Source organism: Pipra filicauda, unplaced genomic scaffold (genome assembly GCF_003945595.2).
Source record: "Pipra filicauda isolate LSUMZ 115617 unplaced genomic scaffold, ASM394559v2 scaffold42_size3861933_pilon, whole genome shotgun sequence".
NCBI classification, from domain to species: domain Eukaryota; kingdom Metazoa; phylum Chordata; class Aves; order Passeriformes; family Pipridae; genus Pipra; species Pipra filicauda.
This window is the reverse complement of record NW_024104565.1, coordinates 1,348,500-1,371,578: the sequence shown is the minus strand read 5'-3', so window position 1 is coordinate 1,371,578 and position 23,079 is coordinate 1,348,500. Positions and strand designations below refer to the sequence as shown.

General features: G+C 38.9%; 1 protein-coding gene across 3 annotated transcripts in view; it reads left to right on the top strand.

Annotated features, from left to right (window-relative positions):
- MTHFD1L (methylenetetrahydrofolate dehydrogenase (NADP+ dependent) 1 like) overlaps positions 1-23,079 on the top strand; it is a 148,684-nt gene that overhangs the window by 79,893 nt on the left and 45,712 nt on the right. For all 3 annotated transcript variants that reach the window (XM_039385704.1, XM_027733873.2, XM_039385705.1), the window contains 6 exons: positions 2,075-2,214; positions 3,927-3,968; positions 5,018-5,118; positions 5,584-5,761; positions 19,027-19,134; positions 20,655-20,807. In XM_039385704.1, coding sequence (XP_039241638.1) covers positions 2,075-2,214; positions 3,927-3,968; positions 5,018-5,118; positions 5,584-5,761; positions 19,027-19,134; positions 20,655-20,807 — 722 coding nt within the window. The remainder of the gene's footprint in view (positions 1-2,074; positions 2,215-3,926; positions 3,969-5,017; positions 5,119-5,583; positions 5,762-19,026; positions 19,135-20,654; positions 20,808-23,079) is intronic.

Sequence of the window (23,079 nt, the reverse complement as noted above, 5' to 3'; positions counted from 1 at the left end):
TGCACAGCTCTCCTGACCATTTGCCCTGGCTGCCTACACTGTCCAAAGGGTGGCTTGTACCTCCTCGAGAGAACCATGAAGTACTGTGTGAGCAGTTGCTGTATTTACTGGAAGGCTGACATCTCTGCTTTTCTCCCACTGAAAGGCAGACTTGCAATCCCTCTTTCTCTAAGGAAAATTGACCCTTGAAAAGGCTTGGCATGAAATGGATTAACTCCCTGGAAACTTTGTTTGGAAATGTTAGTAGACTGCTATGTATATACGCTGGCAGTCTCTGGAAGAGACAAATTATTTTCCCACCCTCTCAAGCACTTGGTAGTTTATCTTTTGTTTATATTAAGGATTGATCATGGTTATATATTCCTGATTCAGAGTTCTCATTAATCACCCTATGCCACATAAGAGATTGGAGAAGAAGAATAGGAGTTACTGGAAAGCAGAAACGTGATCTCTGGCTCTGCTTTTAATATGACTTACCCTGACATTAGCTTTGCTCCTATGAATTACTGTGTTTGTGTAAACCTCTTTTTTTTTTTTTTTTGTTCCATGTTTGCTATGTCTGTTTTTCTCAGGGCTATTCAGAAAAAGATTATATACTTATTACAATGATTTAGGAGAATATTAATCATGATACTTGCCATGTTACTATTTCAAGAGGTCCCTGCCCCCCTCAGCATGCCCACCTCCTTGTTTGCTAACACTTGCTTCCTCTCCCAGCCCCAGCAGCCATTTCCTCCCTCAGAGCAGATCCACACAGGCAATTGTTTAAGCCTGTGCAAAATGAAGAAGAGGTGGAAAAGGACTGCTGGGGTGAGGACAAATGCCCAAAGGCTGTGACTTCCTAAAGTGCATTGGCTGCCAACAGAGAGATAACTTTCTGCCACAGCAACAGAGCAGATCTGTACCTCCTCCTCCTTGACCCTACTGAAGGTTTCCAACCCTGAAATGTTCAATCAGCTGTTGTGGTCACTTCCCCTTCTAAGCATGGGAGACAGAACTGCTGGCAAGAGGGAAAGAGAAGGGAATTTACTGATTTTTACAAGTTGATTATGAGGGTTATAAGAGCACGTTACCGGCCCTGCTTGGAGCCAAGTTGAGAAGCCTCTGGAGCAAGTATTTTCCCACCCTGGTTTGTCAGCCTGAAAGCCCCTTCACATCTTTCAGAGGCGTGCACTGAGCCCAACTCATTAGTGTGTTCTGGTGGGAAATTGTTACATTGGCAAATTTTCAACCAATGGGAGATTTAATCCCTTCAATTTTTTTATTTGCTTTGTGCTTGTGTTTGTCTAATAAAAAGAAATTATTTGGATTTTAAAAGAAGCAATTGAAATAATTGCCATTTGACAAATCAGAGCAAATTCCCTCTGAAGAGACTGATACAATTTAATACAGATGATCTTCTCTTTATTTGTAGCTCCACTAAAAATATTTTGCCAGGTGTATCCTAATTCTGGACAGATTTTTCTCTTGAGTCATGTTACATTCATGTCTGCCTTCTTTGGTGCAAAAGCCCACTATTAAATTCACTGTTTAACGGCATATTGAATACTATGACTGTAACTGCTGGTTTGTGTTTATAATTAAACATTCTCTCCACAAAAGCAAGAGATGATCAGAAGTTCTGCAAACTTAGAAGAATTTAGGTCCATTAGTTGCGATGAAAACACATCTTTAGTGAAATTGAAGGAGGAGAATTAAAATAGGAAAGTCTTATATCTGTGAGAATTTGCAAACATTTTAAATGTAATTGCACAGAAACAGTGATTTTAGAGGACTAGATTTTTTTAAATACTTTGATTCAAACTAATTTAGATTGCTTGGGTTTTTTCCCCCCATGTGACTACTTTTGATGACATATTGTACGTATCAAGAATAAGAGAACTTATTTCTGAGTTCGGAATAGGTTTTTAATCAGACTCTGTAATGTAAATAGAACTCTATTTGAAAGTTCATTCAAAACTGAGTACTGGTGTATATTTAAGTGCACTGTATGCTAAAGTAGAAATATCCCCCAGTGTTTAACCAAAAGCATGTTTAATGTGTGGTTTTGTTTTGTTTTTTTAATGTTTAACAGTAACTGAAGCTGGCTTTGGTGCTGACATCGGGATGGAGAAATTCTTCAACATCAAATGCAGGGCGTCTGGCTTGTTTCCCAGTGTGGTTGTACTTGTTGCTACAGTGAGGGCTTTGAAGATGCATGGAGGTGGGCCAAATGTAAGTTTTTGCACCTTTCTTGGAAAATAAAATTGTTGCTAATATTTGAAAAAAGTAAAATATCTTGATTTAAGAAATATTTGGGGTAGCCTAACGGCTAATATTTAAATAACCCTTCTGAGATACCTCATTATATAGATGTTACCTCTAAAGTTAATGCAAGAAAAGCACAAATGAAAGAAGAGGGACAAAAGAGCTCTGAAGAAGTACTGTATCTTGCTGAGCTAGGAAAGTTTGTTCACATGAAAAAAAAGCTATAAGATATAAATATCTATATTCTTTTTCCTGCCTTTTGAAATAGCATTTTAAAGTGCATTGAAGTAGTCATAGGCTGGGAAATTTAACAGCTGAGGAGGAATGAGAATGAATTCGGGTTGCAGTGTGTGAGTGGAAATAGAGAACATTGTTGGTGAAGGTTTTGAGATTTCTTTCACTCCAGTAATGGGTACCCATTACCCCTTCTGTCCTTTTATTTTGTTCAGGTTAATTTCCTCAGAGATGCTGAAGTAACTGATAAAATTTTGCAAATGTTTTTCTGGTGTACCAAAAGTCACCAGTGTATCATTTTTTTGCTATTTAAACCACAAAGAGACTTGTACCAATTACTGGTTGTAGAAGTGCTCCTCAATCGTGCAGTCAGATCAGACTCTGCTAGCCAACTCTGCTAGCCAAGTAGACAGAAACTGAAATTAACTCCTGGAAACACTTTCATCTGCCCAGCAGCATGCTAGAGAGTGATGCTGCCAGGGAAACAGTCTCACTGGGTGAAAATACCAGAGCTGTTTCCACAGCCACAAAATTTTGGAATGCATGATCTCCCTTACAGCTAAACATCTCTAAGAGTTAAAGCTGAGCCATCCTTTTTCAGTCTTTCAGGTTGATATAATTAAAGGACTTTCTGTCATTTTAGTCCACTTCTAATACACCTTTTCTTTATTTTTAATTACATTCCTCTATTCCTTACAAGGCAGGTGTATTGTCACACGTGTTATCATTCAATCTAGCAAAAATAGGACTTAAATATGTCTTAATAACTGTTTCTGTTTTTGTCTGAGTTGCGTCTTTAGAAGTTTAAAACTTTTGTTTGTTTACAAATGCGATACATTCATCACAGAGGCATGTAGAGTACCAGATACTTTTACTGGGAGGTTAACTATAAAATGGACCCGTGCTAGAGACAAAAGTGAGTAAGTCCAGTGCCTGGGATTGATGTATGTAGTCCTTGAAGACTAAATATAGTACCCTGGTGATACTCTTTGCATGTATACCTTTGTGCTTTCCAGCAAAGTAAATTACTTGCATGCAGTTCCTTGCCCCAGGCAGCAGTTGCAAGACATTAAAAGATGATGTTCCTCTTCTGGTCATCTGTATTGCTGTTATTTCTTCAGCCAGCTGTTGGAGGTTGCTGTCCATTGTCTTTGTACTGCTGGTGTCTTGTAACAATATGTAAAATGAAATCCAATTAGCTCTCCTTTACTGCATCTTTTGCAATTTGTTCCTAAGTCACTACCTGTATCTTACTACCCAGATACAATAGGAAGTGTTGGTATTCTTTATGTACTGGTGAAATAAAACAGAAGCTGTAGACAGACTATGATGTTGTGTGCAATGTATGTGTTAATTGGCAGTATAGAAAGTAGGCAGAAGTGCATTGCAGACCCTCTAGGGTTATGACAAGTGTCAATCTGTGATGACTTTGTTTATTATCCCAGGTAACTGCCGGTGCCCCCTTGAAGAAAGAATACACAGAAGAGGTAAGAGGAACGGTTATAAAACTTAGGAGAGGTTTGTTTAAAGGAACAAAATAGTGTGGCATATGGAAAATCAGAACTTCTTGTTCCTCTGGCTGCATAGTGTGCAACCTCAGGTTTGACAATAGCACACTCTAATGCTGACATTCAGTGAACATCTTTAAATAGGCACTGCCAACAAGTGAAGCCATCTCATCCTCCCTCAGCCCCTTTCTGTTATCCCTCTTGGATGTGTTATTTGTGTGACTGCATGATGGATTGTAGTGAGAAACTGAACTAGCTGAAAAATAACCTTTTTTCAGTAGTTTTTCTGGAACTACTAAGTTTTCAGATTGATCAGTATACAGACATTTATAGAAGGAAGAGAGCAGAGCGGTGTAGGGGTCAAAGACATTCCCTGAAACTAATGATAGCATAACTTGTTCATTAAACAAGTTGAATCTGTTTTCACGTTTGGGCTTGGATGTCACTCGTCAAACAAGTGTGAATTCTACTGGTTTGTTTTCTTTGTCACTTCACTGTAGCCAAATTCCGGTCTTCTGCTTGTATGAAGCTAAGAATATGTGTTTTGTTATAATTAAGACAAGGTCTACAAAGTGTGAGGTAAAAGAGTAAATAAGGAAATCCAGTAATGTGCTTTTATCTGGGATATGTATGTGTATATAGATTAAACTATATATCTAACACATCTGTATGTCAATCCCCACCCCACTACTGTAGTTTTTATAAACTTTGCAAACAAGAGACTAACAGGTCTTTCACAGTCATGACAAGCAACCAGTCATCAGCTGTACCGTCTTCTTGTGTCCCAGAAGAGAGCAATGGTTTCATGTACAAACTTTGTACACTGATAGTTACTTAAATATGTCTGTTGCTTATTAGTTGAAATAAGAATTAATAAGGGCAAAAATTCTTTTGTCTGGAAGCTTTTCACTTGCCTGCAACTGTCGTGATCAACACTGTTTTGTTCACTTTAATTTATTGAAAATTCTTTGGCTGGAGAAGTCTTTATGTATGTTACCATTTCCATTAATTTTTATTTAATTGCACAGAACCTCCAGCTGGTAGCTGATGGCTGCTGTAATCTACAGAAACAGATTCAAATTACTCAGCTCTTTGGAGTTCCTGTTGTGGTTGCTGTAAATGTCTTCAAGTAAGTCTGTTCTTTGATTACTTTTGTGAGTAAATACACAGCTTAAACTTCTCTCTTTTCTTGGTTTTTAAATTAATGAATTTTGGCATAAAGAAAAGAAGCTATTAAAAAAATTCCATTTTCATCATGAATATAAAGATATTTAACTCCTTAGCTTGTTCTTAAGGTTTTAAAACCAACAAAAAGTATATACTATTATGGAACTGACAATCTTCCATGTTAATTAGCTATAACAATCACAAAGAGTTAATTAGCTATAACAATCACAAAGAGTTAATTAGCTATAACAATCACAAAGTTTTCTTGCAACATGTAAATACGTATACTCCGTATAAATGCATTATGTATATGGCAAAATTCCTATATTGCTTTACAATTGCTGATGGTGGAATAAGGCTAAGTTTATAATGTTATAAAAGAGTACTAATTAAACAAAATAATGAGATGGAATTGTTTGCCTGGCAGAACCGACTCTCCTGCTGAGGTTGATCTGGTGTGTAAGATTGCAAAGCAGTCTGGAGCATTTGATGCTGTACCCTGCAATCACTGGTCAGCTGGTGGTAGAGGAGCAGTAAAATTAGCTCAAGCTGTGGAAAAGGCGGCCAATCAGGAAAACAGTTTCAAATATCTCTACAACTTGGAGGTAAGAATTTATTTTTTTTTTTAATGAAAGCATTCTGCATCAGAGTTGGATTTAAAACAAGAAGAGCATTGCAACAGTTACCCAATATACTTGGAAAGGAACTTGCCTTGGTTTAAAATCACAAAAACTGGAGAGAACAATCTGTGGCTTGTCTAATCAAAGAGCAGGATACTTGCTGGTAATGATTGTTGTTTTATTGCACTGAATGATGTTTCTGATGCTTCCGTGTTTAATATAAAAGTATGTATGCAGATGGAACATTCACAGATTATTGAGAGACTTCTCCACAAAGATCTCACAGTCATGGTATTTTTCCTGTCAGTCAGCTAAAATGAAATGTAGTTGCTGTCTCGCAGTGATGGGTATTGCACCACATTGTGGCTTCCTGAAGCGTTCACTCTCCATATGAGAAGGATGTAACAGGTAGCATGTCCTCGCTCATCCTACGTCTACCCAGCCCAACCAGGTCAACACAGAGAAAAAGCATTGCCTTTAGCAGCACCTTCTTACACAACACAGCTCTCAGATGAACCTGAAGAGCAGAGGTGACCCAGTCCTGTTCCTTCTCTCCTGATGATCAGATTGGAGTCTGCTAGTACAATATGGCACACATATGTGGGTCACTGCTGCTGTTGGCTTTAAATCCTCAGTCTACCCAGGAACAGCTCCCAGTGCCCTTGCCTTGCTCCAGCTGATGGCACCAGAGTCCACAAGCCCCTGAGTTTCATGGCTTACTCCAGCTGCTGGCACTCAGACCTTTCCTCCTACTCTCTAGTGCTCATACATACACATCTAGAGCAGAGAGCACACCTGCACAGAAGGGAGTCAGAAATCAGATTTAATGAGAATAGAGCATAGATTGTGGTCCTCGAGCACAGAGCTCAGTTAGTCAGACTACTGACAAGGCAGACACCTTTACACCCAACTGATACCTTCTTCCTCATTTCACTCATTTTTTCCCCACACTTGTTCCTTTTCAATCCACCTTGATTACTCCCTTTCCCCATCTTTGCTCCTTCTACTAAACAATCTTTACACATTCCCATGATCCCCTTTGAAAATCCCATCCTAAATTTTACACAGTCCCAAAGTCTGCTTGTTCATCCCATAGAGTCATGTGCTGCTGCAGGCAATCACTTGCTTTCATTTACAGTTTTCTGATCTAAGAGTCTCCCCATTGACTCACCTTGGTGCATTTCACACCAAGGACAGTAGTCTCATCTTCCCCTTGGATAGGAAACAGGCAATTCAATGCACTCTAATTTTCACTGATTAGGTTTTTCCACTGATTATATTACTAGGGTTCCTCCACCTATCATTGTTCCTCTGATCCTTGCTGGGGCTTTGTGTCTAATTTGCTTAGCCGTTAGATAACCTAACAAGATAGTGTAGTCCAAGTTTCAATCCTATGTCTGCCAGAGATAGTGACTCTTTTTCCATGTCTTGGAGACTTTGTTATTGCAGTTGTCTGGAAGGTAACATCGCAGCATTGTGACCTGTCAAGAGGAGTAGCTTGCAAAGAAGTATTGCTTGGGCCCCTGGAAGCTCCATGCTTGAGTACCACTGTGGTGGCAGAACACTTGGAGGGACATATTGCCAAAAAGGTTATACAAATGATTTCTCAGGACCTTCCTAGCTATCCAAATGTGGGTGGGTTTAAATCTGGGCAGCCAAACAGACTTCTCTGGTTTCGAGGCTTTGGAGCCAATTTGACAAGGGCTGTCAGATTTCGGATCCTGTGCCCTAATTGACTGTACTGCTTAAGTTTCTTTAGAAAATGTCTGAATTATATTTTTAAACAAGAGAACCTCAGTTTCATTCTTTTAAATGGCTGAAAGTTCCTGTTTTGATTCTTCTCTCCAGAAAAAAGTTCAGCTTGAGGTAGATATGCCCTACTATTGTCTTCCATTCTCCCTTCTCCTTGATACGTACCCTGTATGTATTGCACCCATTTTATTTCTTCTTTAAATGTCCCCTGCTGTTTTTGAAAATGTCAGTAATCCAGACAACTCCTATCAATATTAACCAGTGCCTTGACAGAATAGAGGTAAATACATTGGGAATATTAGTGCTGCGGCATCTACTCAAGGCATTTTGCCCATGCGATTTTTTACAGCTAAAAAATGAACAATGTATCTACCTTTCTAAGTTGGTCTCTTCCGAGGTGCTCTGAAAAATGAAGCCATCATCTTACTGAGCTTGCGTAATAACACAGAGAAAAAAATTCTTTGAAAAATATATGCAATGGTTTTAACCACTGAACACTTGTCTTACAGAGATAGGACATTAGCACTGGCCAAGTCACATCCTTAGGCTCTGATGTTACTAAATACTGTGTAGTTTATAATCTTGTGGTATGAATGAGTAAAAAGGATTGGTAAGGATGGATTCTAAGTCTAAAGAAAATGAGATTGGTTTCTACTTTAATGTCTTTCCCAGGCACATCATTTCATGCTGTGTTGCATGAACAGCATGATCTTAAGCACAAAGGGAATGAATCACAACTTTACATCAACTTAATATACCATAACTTCACAAAAGTATTATAAGTCTCAAAAATATATTGAAGGGATTTTACAAAAACATATAAAGATTTTTAAATACTGTTAAGAAAGTAAATTCAGGCCAACAAAAACAGTAAAGTTCAGACTTCTGTTTCATTCTTACTGTGCAAAGGATGGGGAATGAAGCAGTTGGAGTAGGAGAGTGAAACAGCAATGCTGTCACTTGTACATTATGTAGGTCAGTTGGTTACTAGGCTCACAGAGAAGTGAAGGAAAGCCACCTCACCCAAATAAGCCTGCCCAGATATTAATCAAGATTGTAATAAGATTTTTTTGGGGGGTATGATTTTTACTGTTCAAAGGGGTAAAATTAAGAAATTTAAGAAAGATAAGAGGTAGTAAAGCGGGATTCAGGCAGATGATTTTCCCCCATCATTGTGCCTAGAGGGTGTGTAAGTGAAAGGACATAATTCTACCCCTCATCTAACTGCTAGGTTTGTCCAGTTACTTGAATACTATTACATTCTGGTTGCCTCAAGTTTGATGGAATTTGAGCTGTTGTTGGCTTTTTTCCTGTTTTCTTTCCCCTTTGGAAGGTCAAAGAGGAGAAATATCCTGTATAAAACCACTACCACGTCATATATCAGTCTGTCTTTATGAAATTACTCTTCCTTTTACTATGTCTCCATTTAATCCTTTAATGTCTATGCACCTTGTTTTCCTGTCTGGAAAACTAAATCAGAATTTGCTTCTAAAACTGGCTATAATTAGAACAGCTTCCAACAGTACAGACCACTATAGCCAAAACAGGTTCATTCAATAATTTGATGTTTTGTTAGAAAGCATTGCCCCAGCTTGAAAAAAAACCTTAAAGCCCCTATATGTAAAACTGATTTATATCCTTTTTAACTACTTAGAATAAAGTTTGCAGTAAACTATTTCATTAGCATACAGTCAGAGATTTAATTAAAGGATAGTCCAGACCAAGTGTGCTCTCTTTGTTTTGGTTTTTTCTAAATGGCATGCATCTCTCCAGTGCTTTATGTAATTTCCAAATGTATCTCTGAAAACAAGGGCTTCCTTGAAAGGTGTTTATAAATGTGTATAATATGAGAAGAACAAGGAAGTATTTTCTAGATCTGTTAAATACTGTTTCTGAACATAAAATCTGTTCAATAGGTTTCTAAATCCTGAAGTATGGTTATACTTTTATACCATTTCTTTGATACCCAAGCATGCACTGAATGAGCAATTTTAGACATTGGGCGCAACACAGTTGTGTCAGTTCAGGACTCAGGCTCTGCTAAGCTGTCCTGTTCAGTATCATAGCAAGCTACTCTACTTTTAAGACTGTGCTAACTATATTCCTTGAAGCATCTATTTTGGTGTGTTTAGATTTCCTTGGGTTTAGCTTCGTGACACATTCTATAGTCCCATTTTTAGATAGCTTTTCAGGTTCTCTTTATTTATTTCTCTAAGTAGGCAAGATTATTTTTTTTTATCAAGTGGCTCATGCTTGTAGTTTGTATTTTTTTTTGGTCTTGATTATAGCAGGGATTTGTTTGACATTTGATATTAGATGAACAAATATTTTTCGGGAGTTGAAATGAGAATAGAATAGCTTATATATGGTTTTGGGAATCTATATCTGTACCAGTGTAATTTCATGGACAGAGTACAAGATGTGACCTTTGACAAGTATAGACAGCACCATTGCCACTGTAGGAGTGTAAGAAAATGACATAAACAGATACAGTGTACCATGAAATGCTTACAGTATTAGGAATTGCACAGGGTGGAGTGGGTTGTTCAGGAGCAAGGATGAGTTTTCATCTGATAGGCTCCAGAGTTTATAACATAGTTTAAAAGATTACTGGCAGTAATTGAAATAAATACTACAGTATTGTGTGGGTTTAGTATGGATTTTTGTCCCCTCTGCACAATAACCTCTCTTAATTTACTGTTGAGTTGTTTTCTTGAAGAGTATTTCCCTTCAGTGCTTGGAGGATAGGTTTGTTTTAAAGGCCTTCTGAACTCTCTATGAAATAATCTGTGGTGGTTTATTTTAACATATATTCGTGCTACATATGGAAAATATCAAAATATCAACCCTCTTATCACTGTTGACTTCCCTTCTGGGTTCACTTTTCTTGAAGTATGGGTCTTTAAGTTGCAGCAGAAAGCTATTACTCAAAATAAAGTTGACTGACCCATTAAAAGTAAGTTTAGATAACTAGGGGGAGGAAAGGAGAGGATGGAAACATACGCATCCCATTCCCAAATTTCTCTGGCCACTCTTGGCCAGGGGTTTCTTGCCTGTTGAGTAACCTGCCTTCTTCCGCTAACCTGGTCTTCTTCTTTTTTCTCCTGTGGTGAACTCTTCCTTGAGTAACAGGAGCCCTCCTCAACCTGGGGCAGGAAACAGAAAAAAGCATAAAAAAGAAGGCAGGCATTAGGTTTTTAAGAGTTACATTGCTCCTTCCTGCAAGACAGCTGTAGTGCAGTGGGCTGTCACTCAGGAGATAGAAGAGCAGAGAAGGATAAGTATATGGCATGAGGCAGGATCAGCATATCTGGCTGGTCAACAAGTTAGCCTTGTCCTCTTAAAAGAATGACACAGTAACCTGACAAGTATTATTGAAGAGACTCAAATCCCCTGATTTATGCTGCATTGGAAAGCTAAATTGAAGAGTGTAAAGGTCGCAAATGGGAGGGAGGAAAAGGGGCTGTTTCAGTTTTCTGAGTTTGTCAGATGATACCTTTTTTTGACAGTGCTCTGCCTTTAGGTAATATCATGATAAATGAAAATACTTTCAGGTTATACTGTCAAAGTTGATTGCACAAATATTTTGGATGAGTGCAGTGTATTGCCTGGCCCGCCCTGCAGAACAAAGGCGAGCTTTCTCAGCTTGGGGCTGTCCACTGAGAATGAGGTTGAGTAGCTTCACTTCTCAGGGAGGCATTCAAGCAGTTAGCAACCTCAGCACTGGTGTTTTTCTTCCCCTGCTGGGAGCGTAATAATAACTTGGGCAAACCTGGAGCATCTGAGCCCACAGTTTGGCTACCCCTGTGGGTAAGCACAACCCTGCCTTGGTTGTGCAGTGGCAGTATGGTGTGGGCTGTCGCTTGTCTCATTTCTTCCAGTCTTCGCTTCAGCTGTCACAGACAATGGGTCACTCAGAGGGGTCTGAGGGTAGCATAGAGGAAAAACTCTGCTGGGAGCTGTTCTGTGCGTTATTTTCTCTTCCACCCTCTGGCCATGGTCTCCAATAGCAAGAATGAGGTGTGAGTAATGAAGGAGGAAGAACCCTGTCAGTGGAGAAGAAGGCTCCTTGGTCTATGTACTAGGAGAGGAGGAGAGGCTCGAAGAGGAAGGCACAGTCAAGAAGAGCTCATGTGGGCCTGGGTTTGAGGATGCTGACCTCCTGGGGCACAGTGTTTCTCATCATTTGTACACTTGTCATCTTTTCAATCGCAGTGATTGAATGGGAGACGCGGGGGGAGGGGGGGTGTCAGGGGTATTTTCTGTTTCTTTCACTAACACCACTAAGTCGTTAAGCCATCGTGTGTCTGCTGTCACATCAACCCAACATACCTCTGCTCATTTGCCTAGGAGGCAAATAGCTTCTGTGTTTTTCTTATACAGCACAGAGTTCAGTCACATATGGACCTAATGGAAAGTCCTTAAGCATTACTGGGATAGGAATAAATAAAATTACGTATGCTCCTCACTGAAACTTTTCCTGATAATTGATGGAGATCATTTCTCATCTTGAAATGCGGGCTGTGCTGCCCTCCAGGGTATGCTAATCTTTAAATTATTTCCCCCCTCCCCTCTACTGCTAGTAAGCCATCTAGCAGTGAAGCCACATTAAAGAGGAATTCCATAAGGCTGTCCCACCCATTCCTCTCACTCCTGTCAAAGAGATTTCAGTGGCGTCTGGACACTTCTTTCACTGAATTGGGTGCTCTAGGATTGGAAGCTATCTTCCTTCCACTCCATCTCTTTATTTGTGGATATAGGCTCTTGACGGCACTGCACTTTTATGTTTGTTTTCATTATTTCCCTATTCTTCGTGTAAAGCAATTTGCTTAGGCACAGCTGGGGTTTCAAAGTTGGGGAAATGGAAAATAAATCTCTAAGGCCACAGGCTTAGGTGTTGATTCACAAACTGTTTAACTTGACTGAATACATTTTTCCACAAATTAAAAAACAAACTGTTGTCCTGTGCCAACAAAGGAAGAGCAGTGCTAAAGACTTGGAAATCCTTTTGTCAGCCACAGATCTTCTGGAACCAGAATATACAGATACTTTAATAAATGTGTTTTTATTTTATCCAAGGGAAAAGCTAGAAGTAGGAGTTTGAATGTGCAGAGTCAGCTATTGTTTTAGCACTGCACTTTGTCACCCCACACAGCACCTTCAGCCATACTCCCATCATGTTTTCATTTGGCAGCTTCCCAAGAAGAGGAGTGAGTGATGTCTGCATACTGTTTCACTTAGCCAAACAGTGACTCTTTTTTATTGCTTTCAGTGAATGTGCAAGTTAAAATTTAAAAACAAAAATGTCACTGCCTTGAATTTTGAATTATTTTAAGAATTTCTGTTAAAACACAAGCAGCTTAGTTACAATAAGCCCAGACATTGTTACCTTATAATTAAACTAGTGATCTCATAATTGAAAATAGACAGTGAGACTAAAGTGAATGTTTAAAGTATCTGAAGTATGTGTAAGTTACAAGTGAATAGTGCTATTGTATATTCTCTGGTTTAAAGACATGTTTTTTCAACAGAATCTTAAGTTTTGTCAGAGAATACAGTAGTTTTAAATATTTATGTTGTGTAAATGTAAAGACATTGTTTCAGGCAGTGCTACACACATGGGCATTCACTTACAGTTTTCCATTTAAACTAGATAATACCAGCACTTCTCGTAGTAGTGTGACTTAGCTGCAACCTAGTGGAATGTAGTATGACTGGGAACTTACTGCTATTCTCTGACTTTTCGGAGATGTTTTCTGTTGGACTCTTTTGGTGAGGAAGTCGGGGGAAATGTTTAAAAGCAGAAGGAATGAAGGAGGAAGGGAACAGGGGTTATTTTCAGCAGTCTCAGGGATTGGCTATGGGGAGTTAAAAAAACTACTTCCTTTTCCAATAGCCAAAGAACTTAAAAAGTCAGGTGTCCAAATTAGGATGCAAAAGATGGGAATCTCGAGCACAGTCCCAGACCAGATCCTTGCTAATTTGCATGGTTTTGGCTTTTGTTTCACTTAATACTTAGCAACAAGACTGATTTTAGGAATCCCAGCCAAGCTGTGTGTCCCTGCCCCAAGCTGCTGTTTCTGCTGGTACATTTCAGTGATCGGATTTGAACAGTTTGAGCAACTCTTCCTGCTTTATACTGGCTTTGCCTTTACGGTAAACTGGATATGTGAACTGATACGGGATGCAATAGGTATTTTTTCCTACATTATGTTTTAACCTGGATCACTTTCTCTGGTATGTGCAGCTGCACAGTGGTGCTGCCCTCTCAGTTGCACTGGCACGTGGGTGAGTGTGAGCAGCAGAGGAAAGGAAGGTGATGGAGGGTCTATGGAAGCTGGTCTGCTGTCCATGGAAGCCCTATGTGGAAAATTGATAATCTGAAGTCTGCTGTTATAGCTGATGTAAGAGTTGAAGAGTGAAGAAAATGTGAGAAAAGGCTAGCATAAATGAAACGCTATCAAATTATGTTTTGGTAAAAACCTTCCTGTTGATAGTATTGGAAGAAAGAAAATTGTGTAATAAATGGCACCAACATGCACTAATATCATGTCTTGCAAGTCAGGTGGACTGAAAATAGCAGTGTGGCTGGATGACAACACTAGTATGATTTCATCTTAGATAATCAATTCAGTCTTGAGAATGACAGGCTCTCCTCTTTATCAATGCTGATTGCATGGATTAATCGTTCTCTATCAAGTAGTGAAATATACAGCTGCAGAGATACTGATTTTGTGAAAGCAGTTTGTGCACTTCTGCTTTAGCACTTGTTATGTTTTAGCCACAGAGAAAATCCTGTTTATGGTGTGCGTGCTTGTGCTTGCCTCAAAAGAAGCATATGGCTTTGGTAACTAAATATGTGAGATTTCAGAAATGCACATTATCTCTGGCAGGCCTGACAAGATTGGTTGTTACTGAGAGGAATCTCAAAGCTACTGAATTGTCAGCATATATCCCGTGTGGCCCTGTAGCACCTTCTCATGGTCAGTGTAAATTTACATATCTATAAAAGTCAGATTTCATCTAAATCCATACTGTCTATTGTCTATCTGTCACCTGTTCTTCACCTAAATGTACTTAGTTGTGTAACATTCACAACATTACATCAGGGAAATGAGAAGAGGAATAACTTCTATTGCTGATTTTAAATATCTTGTGCTTTTGACACTCTGGATATTTTATAAATTTCATTCTCACCCTAGCTGTCCAGGTAACAGAGGTGCTGCGAAATTAACTTGTTGTTCATATGGGTGCATCGACACTCATCATTCAGATGAGACTTTTCATCCTCCTTTCATTAAGGTTGTTTTACTTATGGCCTGTAAATAGGTGCATCAGCGTAGATAAGCATTGGAGTTTGCAAGTGGGAATGAACAAGTTGTTCAGGAATTTCATAGGCCATTGTAGAAAGTTCTCAGATTCTCAGACAAAAAAAAGTGAGAGATGTTGTCCTAGTCCAGCCAGGACAGGGTTAATTTTTGCAGTAGTGAGAGGGGCATGGTTAGGAGCCTGAGGTTTTCTATATGTTTTCTATACCTCCTTACATTGCTACAGGGGTGGAAGAAATGGAGTCTCTTATGGGCAGAAGGGGTTCCAGTCTGGTTGAGTAAATGTGGCAGAGGGAGCCGTCCAGTTTTGTCTATTATCAGGGTTTTTTTCTCTGTGAATCATTTCTTTCCTTGTATCCTCTGTCATAAGTATTATAACTGTTTGTTTTCTTATTTCATTACTGTTCCCTGTAAATTGTTCTTATCTGAACCCATGATTTTTTACTTTTGTGCCTCCAATTCTCCTCTCCATCCCACTGCAGCAGGGAGGGGGCAGGGAAAGTGGAAGGAACAAGAGAGAGCAGTGTGTGGTTTGGAGAGTCTTAGTGGAGGCACTGAATTGGGGAGTACCCTTCCTAAACCATGACAGATGTGAAATAATTCTTGCTTTTAAGTATCTGAGATATGTGATTTCTGCTGGCAGGTATTTGACCAAAGTGTGTGAGGTACATATCAGTAGCTCACATGATTTACTTTTTTTTCTAGATAAGTGGCATCAGGTGGAGCAAAAATCAAGCTTAAAATCCCTTAATGATTTAGTTACTTGTGCAATATCCTTCTTGTTTTTCAGCCCCTTTGACTTCAATTGAACACTTTTCCATGTGAATTAGCATAGTTAGTACATGTGGTGGATGCCTTTGCCCATCAGTGAGAGTATTTTGATCATTCATCATGACTAGGCTTCACAAACGAAGATTTGGGAAGTATTTTGATAGTGAAGTACTGAATAATCAAATTTCGATGAAAACCTAAAGCTAAACTTGCCTTTAAAGGCCAGATAAGAAAAAGTAAGAACTGTTCCTATAAGTGTCTTGTAAATATCCAGGCTTCTGCTATGGCATATATGTAAAATGTCTCTTGAATTAGTCGAACTTCTTTTTGCATAAATACCATTATGTCACTTTCAAGCAAAATGAATTTTTATTTCTCATGTAGAGCACTAGGTGTTTTTTCTTTGAAAACACTTCTTTAAATTGAAGTTTCTCAGCAGTATTAGTTGATAACTGAAACACAGGAAACCTTTTAGCTTGAAATGCCCTGTTACACTCTGATTCTAAGTAGATAATGCCTGAAAAGTTCCACTAAATACTAGGAAACAGGTGGATCCTTAGCATGGTGTAGTGTACTCCTTTCCCTACTCCTGGAACTTCAGGAAGGAAGCATTTCTGAGAGTGTGCATGTGCATGGGCTGTGTTAATGTGTATAGTGCATCTGTGTCTCCCTACCGGTTTGTGTCTGAATTTGGCTCAGCCAAGACTCATCTTGCTTGTGTTGTGAGATTAAATGGGCTCAAACTCTCCCCTGACACCATGCACATGCCTCACCTGCTTGTATGTGCATGCCTCACAAACACATATGACAGTCTCAGAAAACCACTTTAGTTTGCCATTCACACTCCTACAACTCCTTCCCCAGTGGTGAGTCTTCTGAGGTTACATTTGCAAAATTTGAGATGTGGGTACTGACCTGAAAAGTATTTGACATTCTGGTTTAAAAACAAAGCAAAACAAAACAAAAAACCAACCAAACAAAAACAAAACAAAACCACAAAAACAAAAAAACAAACAAACAAAACCAAAACAAAACCACAAAAACCAAACAAACCAAACAAACAAACACAAATGCCAATAAGCAAACCATAAATCCGTAAGGATACCATTTGACTGTCCAGCTCAGACTCATACTCAGCCATGCAAGACGCTGCACACATCCCGGGAGGAACAGAATGCCACCACTGTCATTAAAGCAGTCTCTTCTGATGCTAGCCAGAGCCCTGCTGGATTTTGTTTGGAAAATACAGCTATAGTCATTGGAAGGGGGCTGAAGGCGCAGTAATTATACTGCTGTCAAAGTAGTTTGAAATATTTTGACGCAAATGCAAGTTGAATCTAAATGTACATCTCCATTTCAATGAATTTACTGAGGTTTAAGCTGTTAGTTTTGATGCTGGCCTACTGACAACAGGGAATGGAATGCCTTTTGCCTTTCCATTTGCCATTGCTGTTAGTCCTTGACTGTGAGCAAACAGCACCCAAAAGGCAAATTAACAGACATGTTTTGCATTTCTCCCACTGTGTTCAAAACTGCCATGGATATGAATGTATTGAGTAATCACCCTGAGAGAAGTTTTCACCTCATGATGGCTATCCATGCCACTAAGTATTTCACTGAGCTTACTGCTGCCAGGAATTATATCCAGGATATTTGCAATGCATTATCTCCAATTTTGATTAGTTTTTTTTTGCACTGGTTGGATTCCTGTAAAAAGCCTGAAGTCAGGAATGTGACATTATTCCACCCAATTAAGGTGCAATATCACATAGTGAGCACGTTCAGAAAGCAACTTGTGGAACTTCTTTAAATCTCTCTTTGAAATTTCAAATCTGAGGAGGGATTTTATTTGAACCTTAGTAGCTTTTAACTGCCTTACATTTAAGCCACTTGAAAGTCTGGTGAGCTTCTTTCTTCTCTTGTGATGTCTCTGTTACTGGAGTTCTTTATTAATGTAAACTTTAATTTTTCTAAAACACAATCATAAATACAAAAAAGGTTGATCTGACACAAACCCTTCAACTGATGTGTCCTTGCAGAAAAACCATTACTTCTAGACAGGCATTGCAAAAATGTGATTAACTGTGGAGCTTCCTATAAATGCAGCAGATAAAGTTCATTATTGACAAATTACTTTCTTGCCTGTATTAGAATAAAATGAAATACTTCTATTTTGTGTTCTGGTACTTTTTATATTGCTTGAGATTACCAAGTCTTCTTCCCCAAGTGGTATCTCTTTAAATTTTGTTCAGCACTTCTTCCACGTGTTCTTAATTAAATATGCTAGACTACAAATCACTGGTGGCACATTCCCTGGAGTATTGCACACATCTCTGGCCATCTATAGTCAGCACTGAAGTAGGTGAACTGGCAGTATGATCCTTCCTCCATCATCCTGTTCCTATAGAAAGACGTCAAAGAGGATGGCTAATGTAAAATAGGCTATAGGGCTTACAGTTGCTGTCTCCAAAGTCGCTCAAAACAAAAGGAGAGAGAAAGAGGAGAGAGTTGTTTACTCTAAATACACAAAATGATGGCATGAAAAGTAACGCCTGATCTGACCACAAAAAACTGTTTGCTGAAAATCTGTTAAAGGATTTTTAACAGACTGAGAGTCTGCATCTGCCTTGAAAGAAAAGCCATGAGGCAGAACATATGTTCAGTTTGAGCTGAATAACATGATATGAATACTCTTGGAGACTGAGATTGAACTTAGTGACTTGAGGTTTCAAAGAGAATCCTAGAATACTTTCATATTCTTTCTTTTTTTTTCCCTTTAAGTGTCCAAAGTGCTTTACAATATCAAATCTACAATTCAAAATATGCATGTAAGGAAGGATAGGAGGTGAGAATAATAACAAATTTAAAAAAAAAAAATCACAATCAAAGAAGCAGTGATGAGTCAGGAATTTTCTGCTACTCTTCCTCACTTCTCAGAGGAACCTTCCCTGGCTGCCTGCTACCTCACCTTGTCCACTCATTGTATAGGTTATCTTTATTCTGAAATGATTTTTTTTTTTTGCATAGGGATCCCTGTTAACCCAGTAGAGCTTACTTCCTCGTATCTGCAGTGAGGGTTAGCTTTTGATTCTTAAAACTGCATGGCAGTAATTTTCTTCTCCCATTGTAGGCAGGGGTATAAGCTCATGTTGTCAACTCTGTAACGCACAAATTGTGCAGCTTCTAAATGATGTAATAGCTGAAATGGTGGTTGTAATTCATGTACATGTCACTGAATATCATATCCGTCACCAGTACCCTTTACTTTGTTTCATGCTTTAGCAAGCCTGTTTAACAAGGATGAATCTAAATGAGAGATTCAGATATCTCACACAGCAAACAAGATCCTAGTTTCTCTTGGCTAATGTTCATCCTTACGTTGTTTCCTTGTCTCTGCAGCTTCCCATTGTTGAAAAAATAAGGATCATTGCTCAGAAGGTGTACGGAGCTCAGGATATAGAGTTGTCTCCTCTTGCGCAGTCACAAGTTGATCGTTACACCCGGCAGGTAAGAACACCAGTGAATTATGCTGTCAGGTATCTGCTGGATGAGAGTCTCAGGAAACCTCAGAGTGTAAAGTGTTCTCAGATTGGAGTGTTAAGTCAAGCTTTGCTAAAAGGCATGATACCCATGATACTAAACTGTGGACGTCAGTATGTATTGGTTTAGAATAGATAGAACAGAATGGTTTTAACCTTGAAAGCTATCTGCAGTGATAGATGAACAGTGTTCAGAATATTTCTGAGATTGCTCATGTAACCATACTTTCTATGCGTGTGATAATTCCAGGTTACCGTCTTAAATGTGACAACTACACATCTGCAGAGTTGGCAGCTAGCATATGAGTGTTAATTTGTATGTGCAAAAAAGAGTTTGCAAACACAGAAAGACCTGTGAACAGCTATGCACATTAGTAACAAAGCTCCCAATACTTGTAAAATCTTTCTTTCTGTTCATATTGTTTTCAAGGAGTTATGAATACTAGAAGGTGAAATACATCTCTGATCCTAAAGCATGTGGGAGTGGGCTTTGTATCAGTTTGAAAAGTTCAGAAACCATGCGGAGAGGTGAATGCATTTTCTGTAGTGGAATGACTTCTGGACATAAACTTGGCTAGAGCCTTTCTGTCAGAAAGTAGGAACTATGAATGATGTGTCATGGAAAAATACCTGAGTGTGCTTCAGCAGCTTGGTCAGACAGGCAGAAGTGTAGCCATCTTCCCTATAATGCAAACTTCCTGAGAATGAATTTGATTTTTCTAGATCAAAAAGAAGATGAATTAGTATACTTAAAGCAAAATAATCCATGCCTTTATATTTTCCTGCTGTGATTCTCTAATGCATATTTTAGTCTAAACGTTAGTAGTATTAGGAAATATTTTCACAATGTCATTAAGGGATTGTCAGCACTGAGCTGCAGAGTCAACTCCCTACAGTGCCTCCTCTCCTCCTGGCTTTGTGAACTGGCCCTGTTTGTCAAGGAATTGAACAGATGAGTGGAAGGTGCCTGACTCAAGATTAATCGATGAGGGGAGCTGCTGAGGGCATTTCCCTGATTTTCTCCAACATTTTCGGTAACTACTTCAGACTCTGAATCCTGGACTCTGGTCTCAAGTAGGTGTCTAAGTAGGTCATTAGAGGCCAGAGGGAACTGCTGTACTGGAGTTCTATTAAGTTGGTGTAGGCTTCCTGTTCAGTGTGGTACCTGTTGTGAACACTTTCTGAAAACAGCACACTTTAACTGGTGCATAGGCAACTTTTGCACCTAACTCTAGACTGAGAACCCACTCCAGAAGCTGGGTATCCCTACAGCCAAGTCTCTGGAGATAGACACCTGAGCTGAGAGAGAATAGTGTACGAAATACAGTATTCAGTCCATTTCTGAAATATTATCTGTTGTGAAACTGAGGTTAACTGTTGCTATGTGGATTTTAGGGTTTCAAGAAGATATTGATAACAAAACAAAAACGTAATGTGTCTTTACTGTAATTTTTAAAATGTTTTTATTTTCTATCCCTCTTTGGTTAGGGATTTGGAAATCTTCCCATTTGTATGGCAAAAACTCATCTATCCCTCTCCCATCAGCCTGAGAGGAAGGGTGTTCCCACCGGTTTCATTTTGCCGATTAGCGATGTACGAGCCAGTGTTGGAGCTGGATTCATCTACCCTTTGGTAGGAACGGTGAGTGCAAAGTATTCAGCTTGATCCCTCCCCTTTGACCCAGCTTGACAGGGAAGTGCGTTTCCTGTTTGCCACTAAAAATAACGTGTAGAATCAGGTGAGTTCTTGTTTTTGTATAATAATCTTATCCTCGAACTTATTGTAGCTCTAGGTTGATAGCAAAAGAGAATTAGGAAAATGTAATATCGTATAAGAGCTTCAACTATAGGGTCTGAGAGAATGGTTCTTGCTGTTGTTTCTGTTTCTGTTGTTTTTCCATTAGTCTGGTATACTTATGCACCCTAATGCTGCATAAAAAGGAATTTACATGTCCTTTGCCTTTTCTTATTCAAACTACAGCCCATAAATAACTAGTTTAATGATTTTATTCTAAATGTTAAATCATTTCATTCGTCATTACAAACCATTGTAATATATTTAGATGAAAGGAATTGTGTTGGGGAACAGTGTACGATTAAAATTATTGCTTTTCAGCTAATGAGCCTGATCTGTTTGCAGTCCTTGTGAATATCACTACTGGTTCTGTAAAACTAAGTTATGGTGGGAAGGGGTAGCTTTGTAAATGCAAAAGTAGTAGCACACTCTTTTCCTTTTTTAGAAATTTAAACGATGAGGGGCTTGATGGTAACAGGCTAAAAGGAGGCAGTTGTCATCCTTTCTACCTACATGTCCTTAAAAGTACAGACTCAGATTAGGAAGCTCCTGATACCTTTTTCCCTAACAGGGCTTGTCAAAATAGCTGAGAAGTTAGTTAGCTCATGCCTTTTGCCAATCAGCACATCTTAATCCAAACAGCAGTTGAACTACATCTGACGTCTCATAGCTAGAGTTATTACTAATATGTAGCTGATTCATGGGATGGTGTTAGAGGAGGGATGCAAAAGCCATTGCATTTCCGGAAAGAGTACTCTCCCAATGTTATCTCATCTTCCCAGAGCATGGCCTGATTTCCTTGTGTAGCAGTACGCTTAGGAAAGGTTGAAAGTTTCTAATCTATTGTTTTGAATTCCCTCTGAAACAATCAAGTGTTTGAAACAAGGAAGGAAGTACTTTCTGACCAGGAGGGTTCCTGGAGTTCAGGAAACTGTGTCACTTTAACTCACTGGACTTGGGGATATGCTTTCCTTCTGCATGACCACATTATGCACATCTACCAGGAGCAAAGTGCAGCTGCGTATTTGAATTGTGTAAAACCAAATTCCAATTACTGGTGGCAGGATAAAATTTGTCAGAACTTCTAGTATATCCTTCATGTCCTGGATTCAAGTTTGCACTGTAAGTTGTGTGTCATGAAGTTGTGAGGAGGAGTGCATGTGAAAAACGGGCAGCAACTAATTCAAAATCATGAAGGAGCTATTCTGTAGGATGTCAGAGTGAAATGTTTTTGGGTGAGCTTTCTGAATGAGTCACACTCTGCATGCTTCACTGTGAACTAGCTGCAGTTCAGTGTCATAAATTCATAGAAACTGTCTGTAGGAGCACTATACACCAAACAAGTTCAAGGATTACCTCTCATTTTCTGTTTCCTTCTAGAACCAAAAAATAGGGTTCTTATGAAGGACTTTTTATATATGGGATTTCTTACTGGAGGAGATTGTAAAACATATATCCAAGTTAGTTAGCCTAACTTGGGCAAGAGGCAGTATAAGCCATGGAACTTCTGCCATATCCTGCACTGGGTAGGCAGTATACTCTGTGTTAAGTGTTTCAAGAGAGTTTGTAGGGAGAGGTACTGTATGAACATAAGATCCCCAAGAGCTAAAAATGTGAATAGATAGACATTGATCATTGGCTGTTTGGAAAATATTGCTAATGCTCAGGAATGTAGGACAGAACACTTCTTGGAACTACCACAGTTGCTACAAATCAGGATGAATGAATGAATTAATATGAATGTGTTCCTAACATCCTTACCATTCAATTTCTTCTTTAGAATTAAATTTATGGCAAGAGGTCCAACCTGCTAACTTTCAGAATTGAGAGTTGTGATCATCATAAAACAAACTCTGGTAATATAATTGTACCACTACTTTTGAGATCACTTTTCTGATTTGCCACCTTCAGATCTTTGTGTGCATTGTTGTCAGCAACTAAGTCTTAGGGTTAGTGTTGCTTTTTAAGTTGTGCAAGAAGGAATATTTTTGATGTCAGATTTCAAAACTGAGAGCCTTCCTTTGACAATTCTCTTACTAATAAAGCTATCTGAAAATGTCTGCAAGAACAAAGCAAATATAAAAGGGCATGTCCTGAAGGCTTAAAGTGGCTCTGAGTC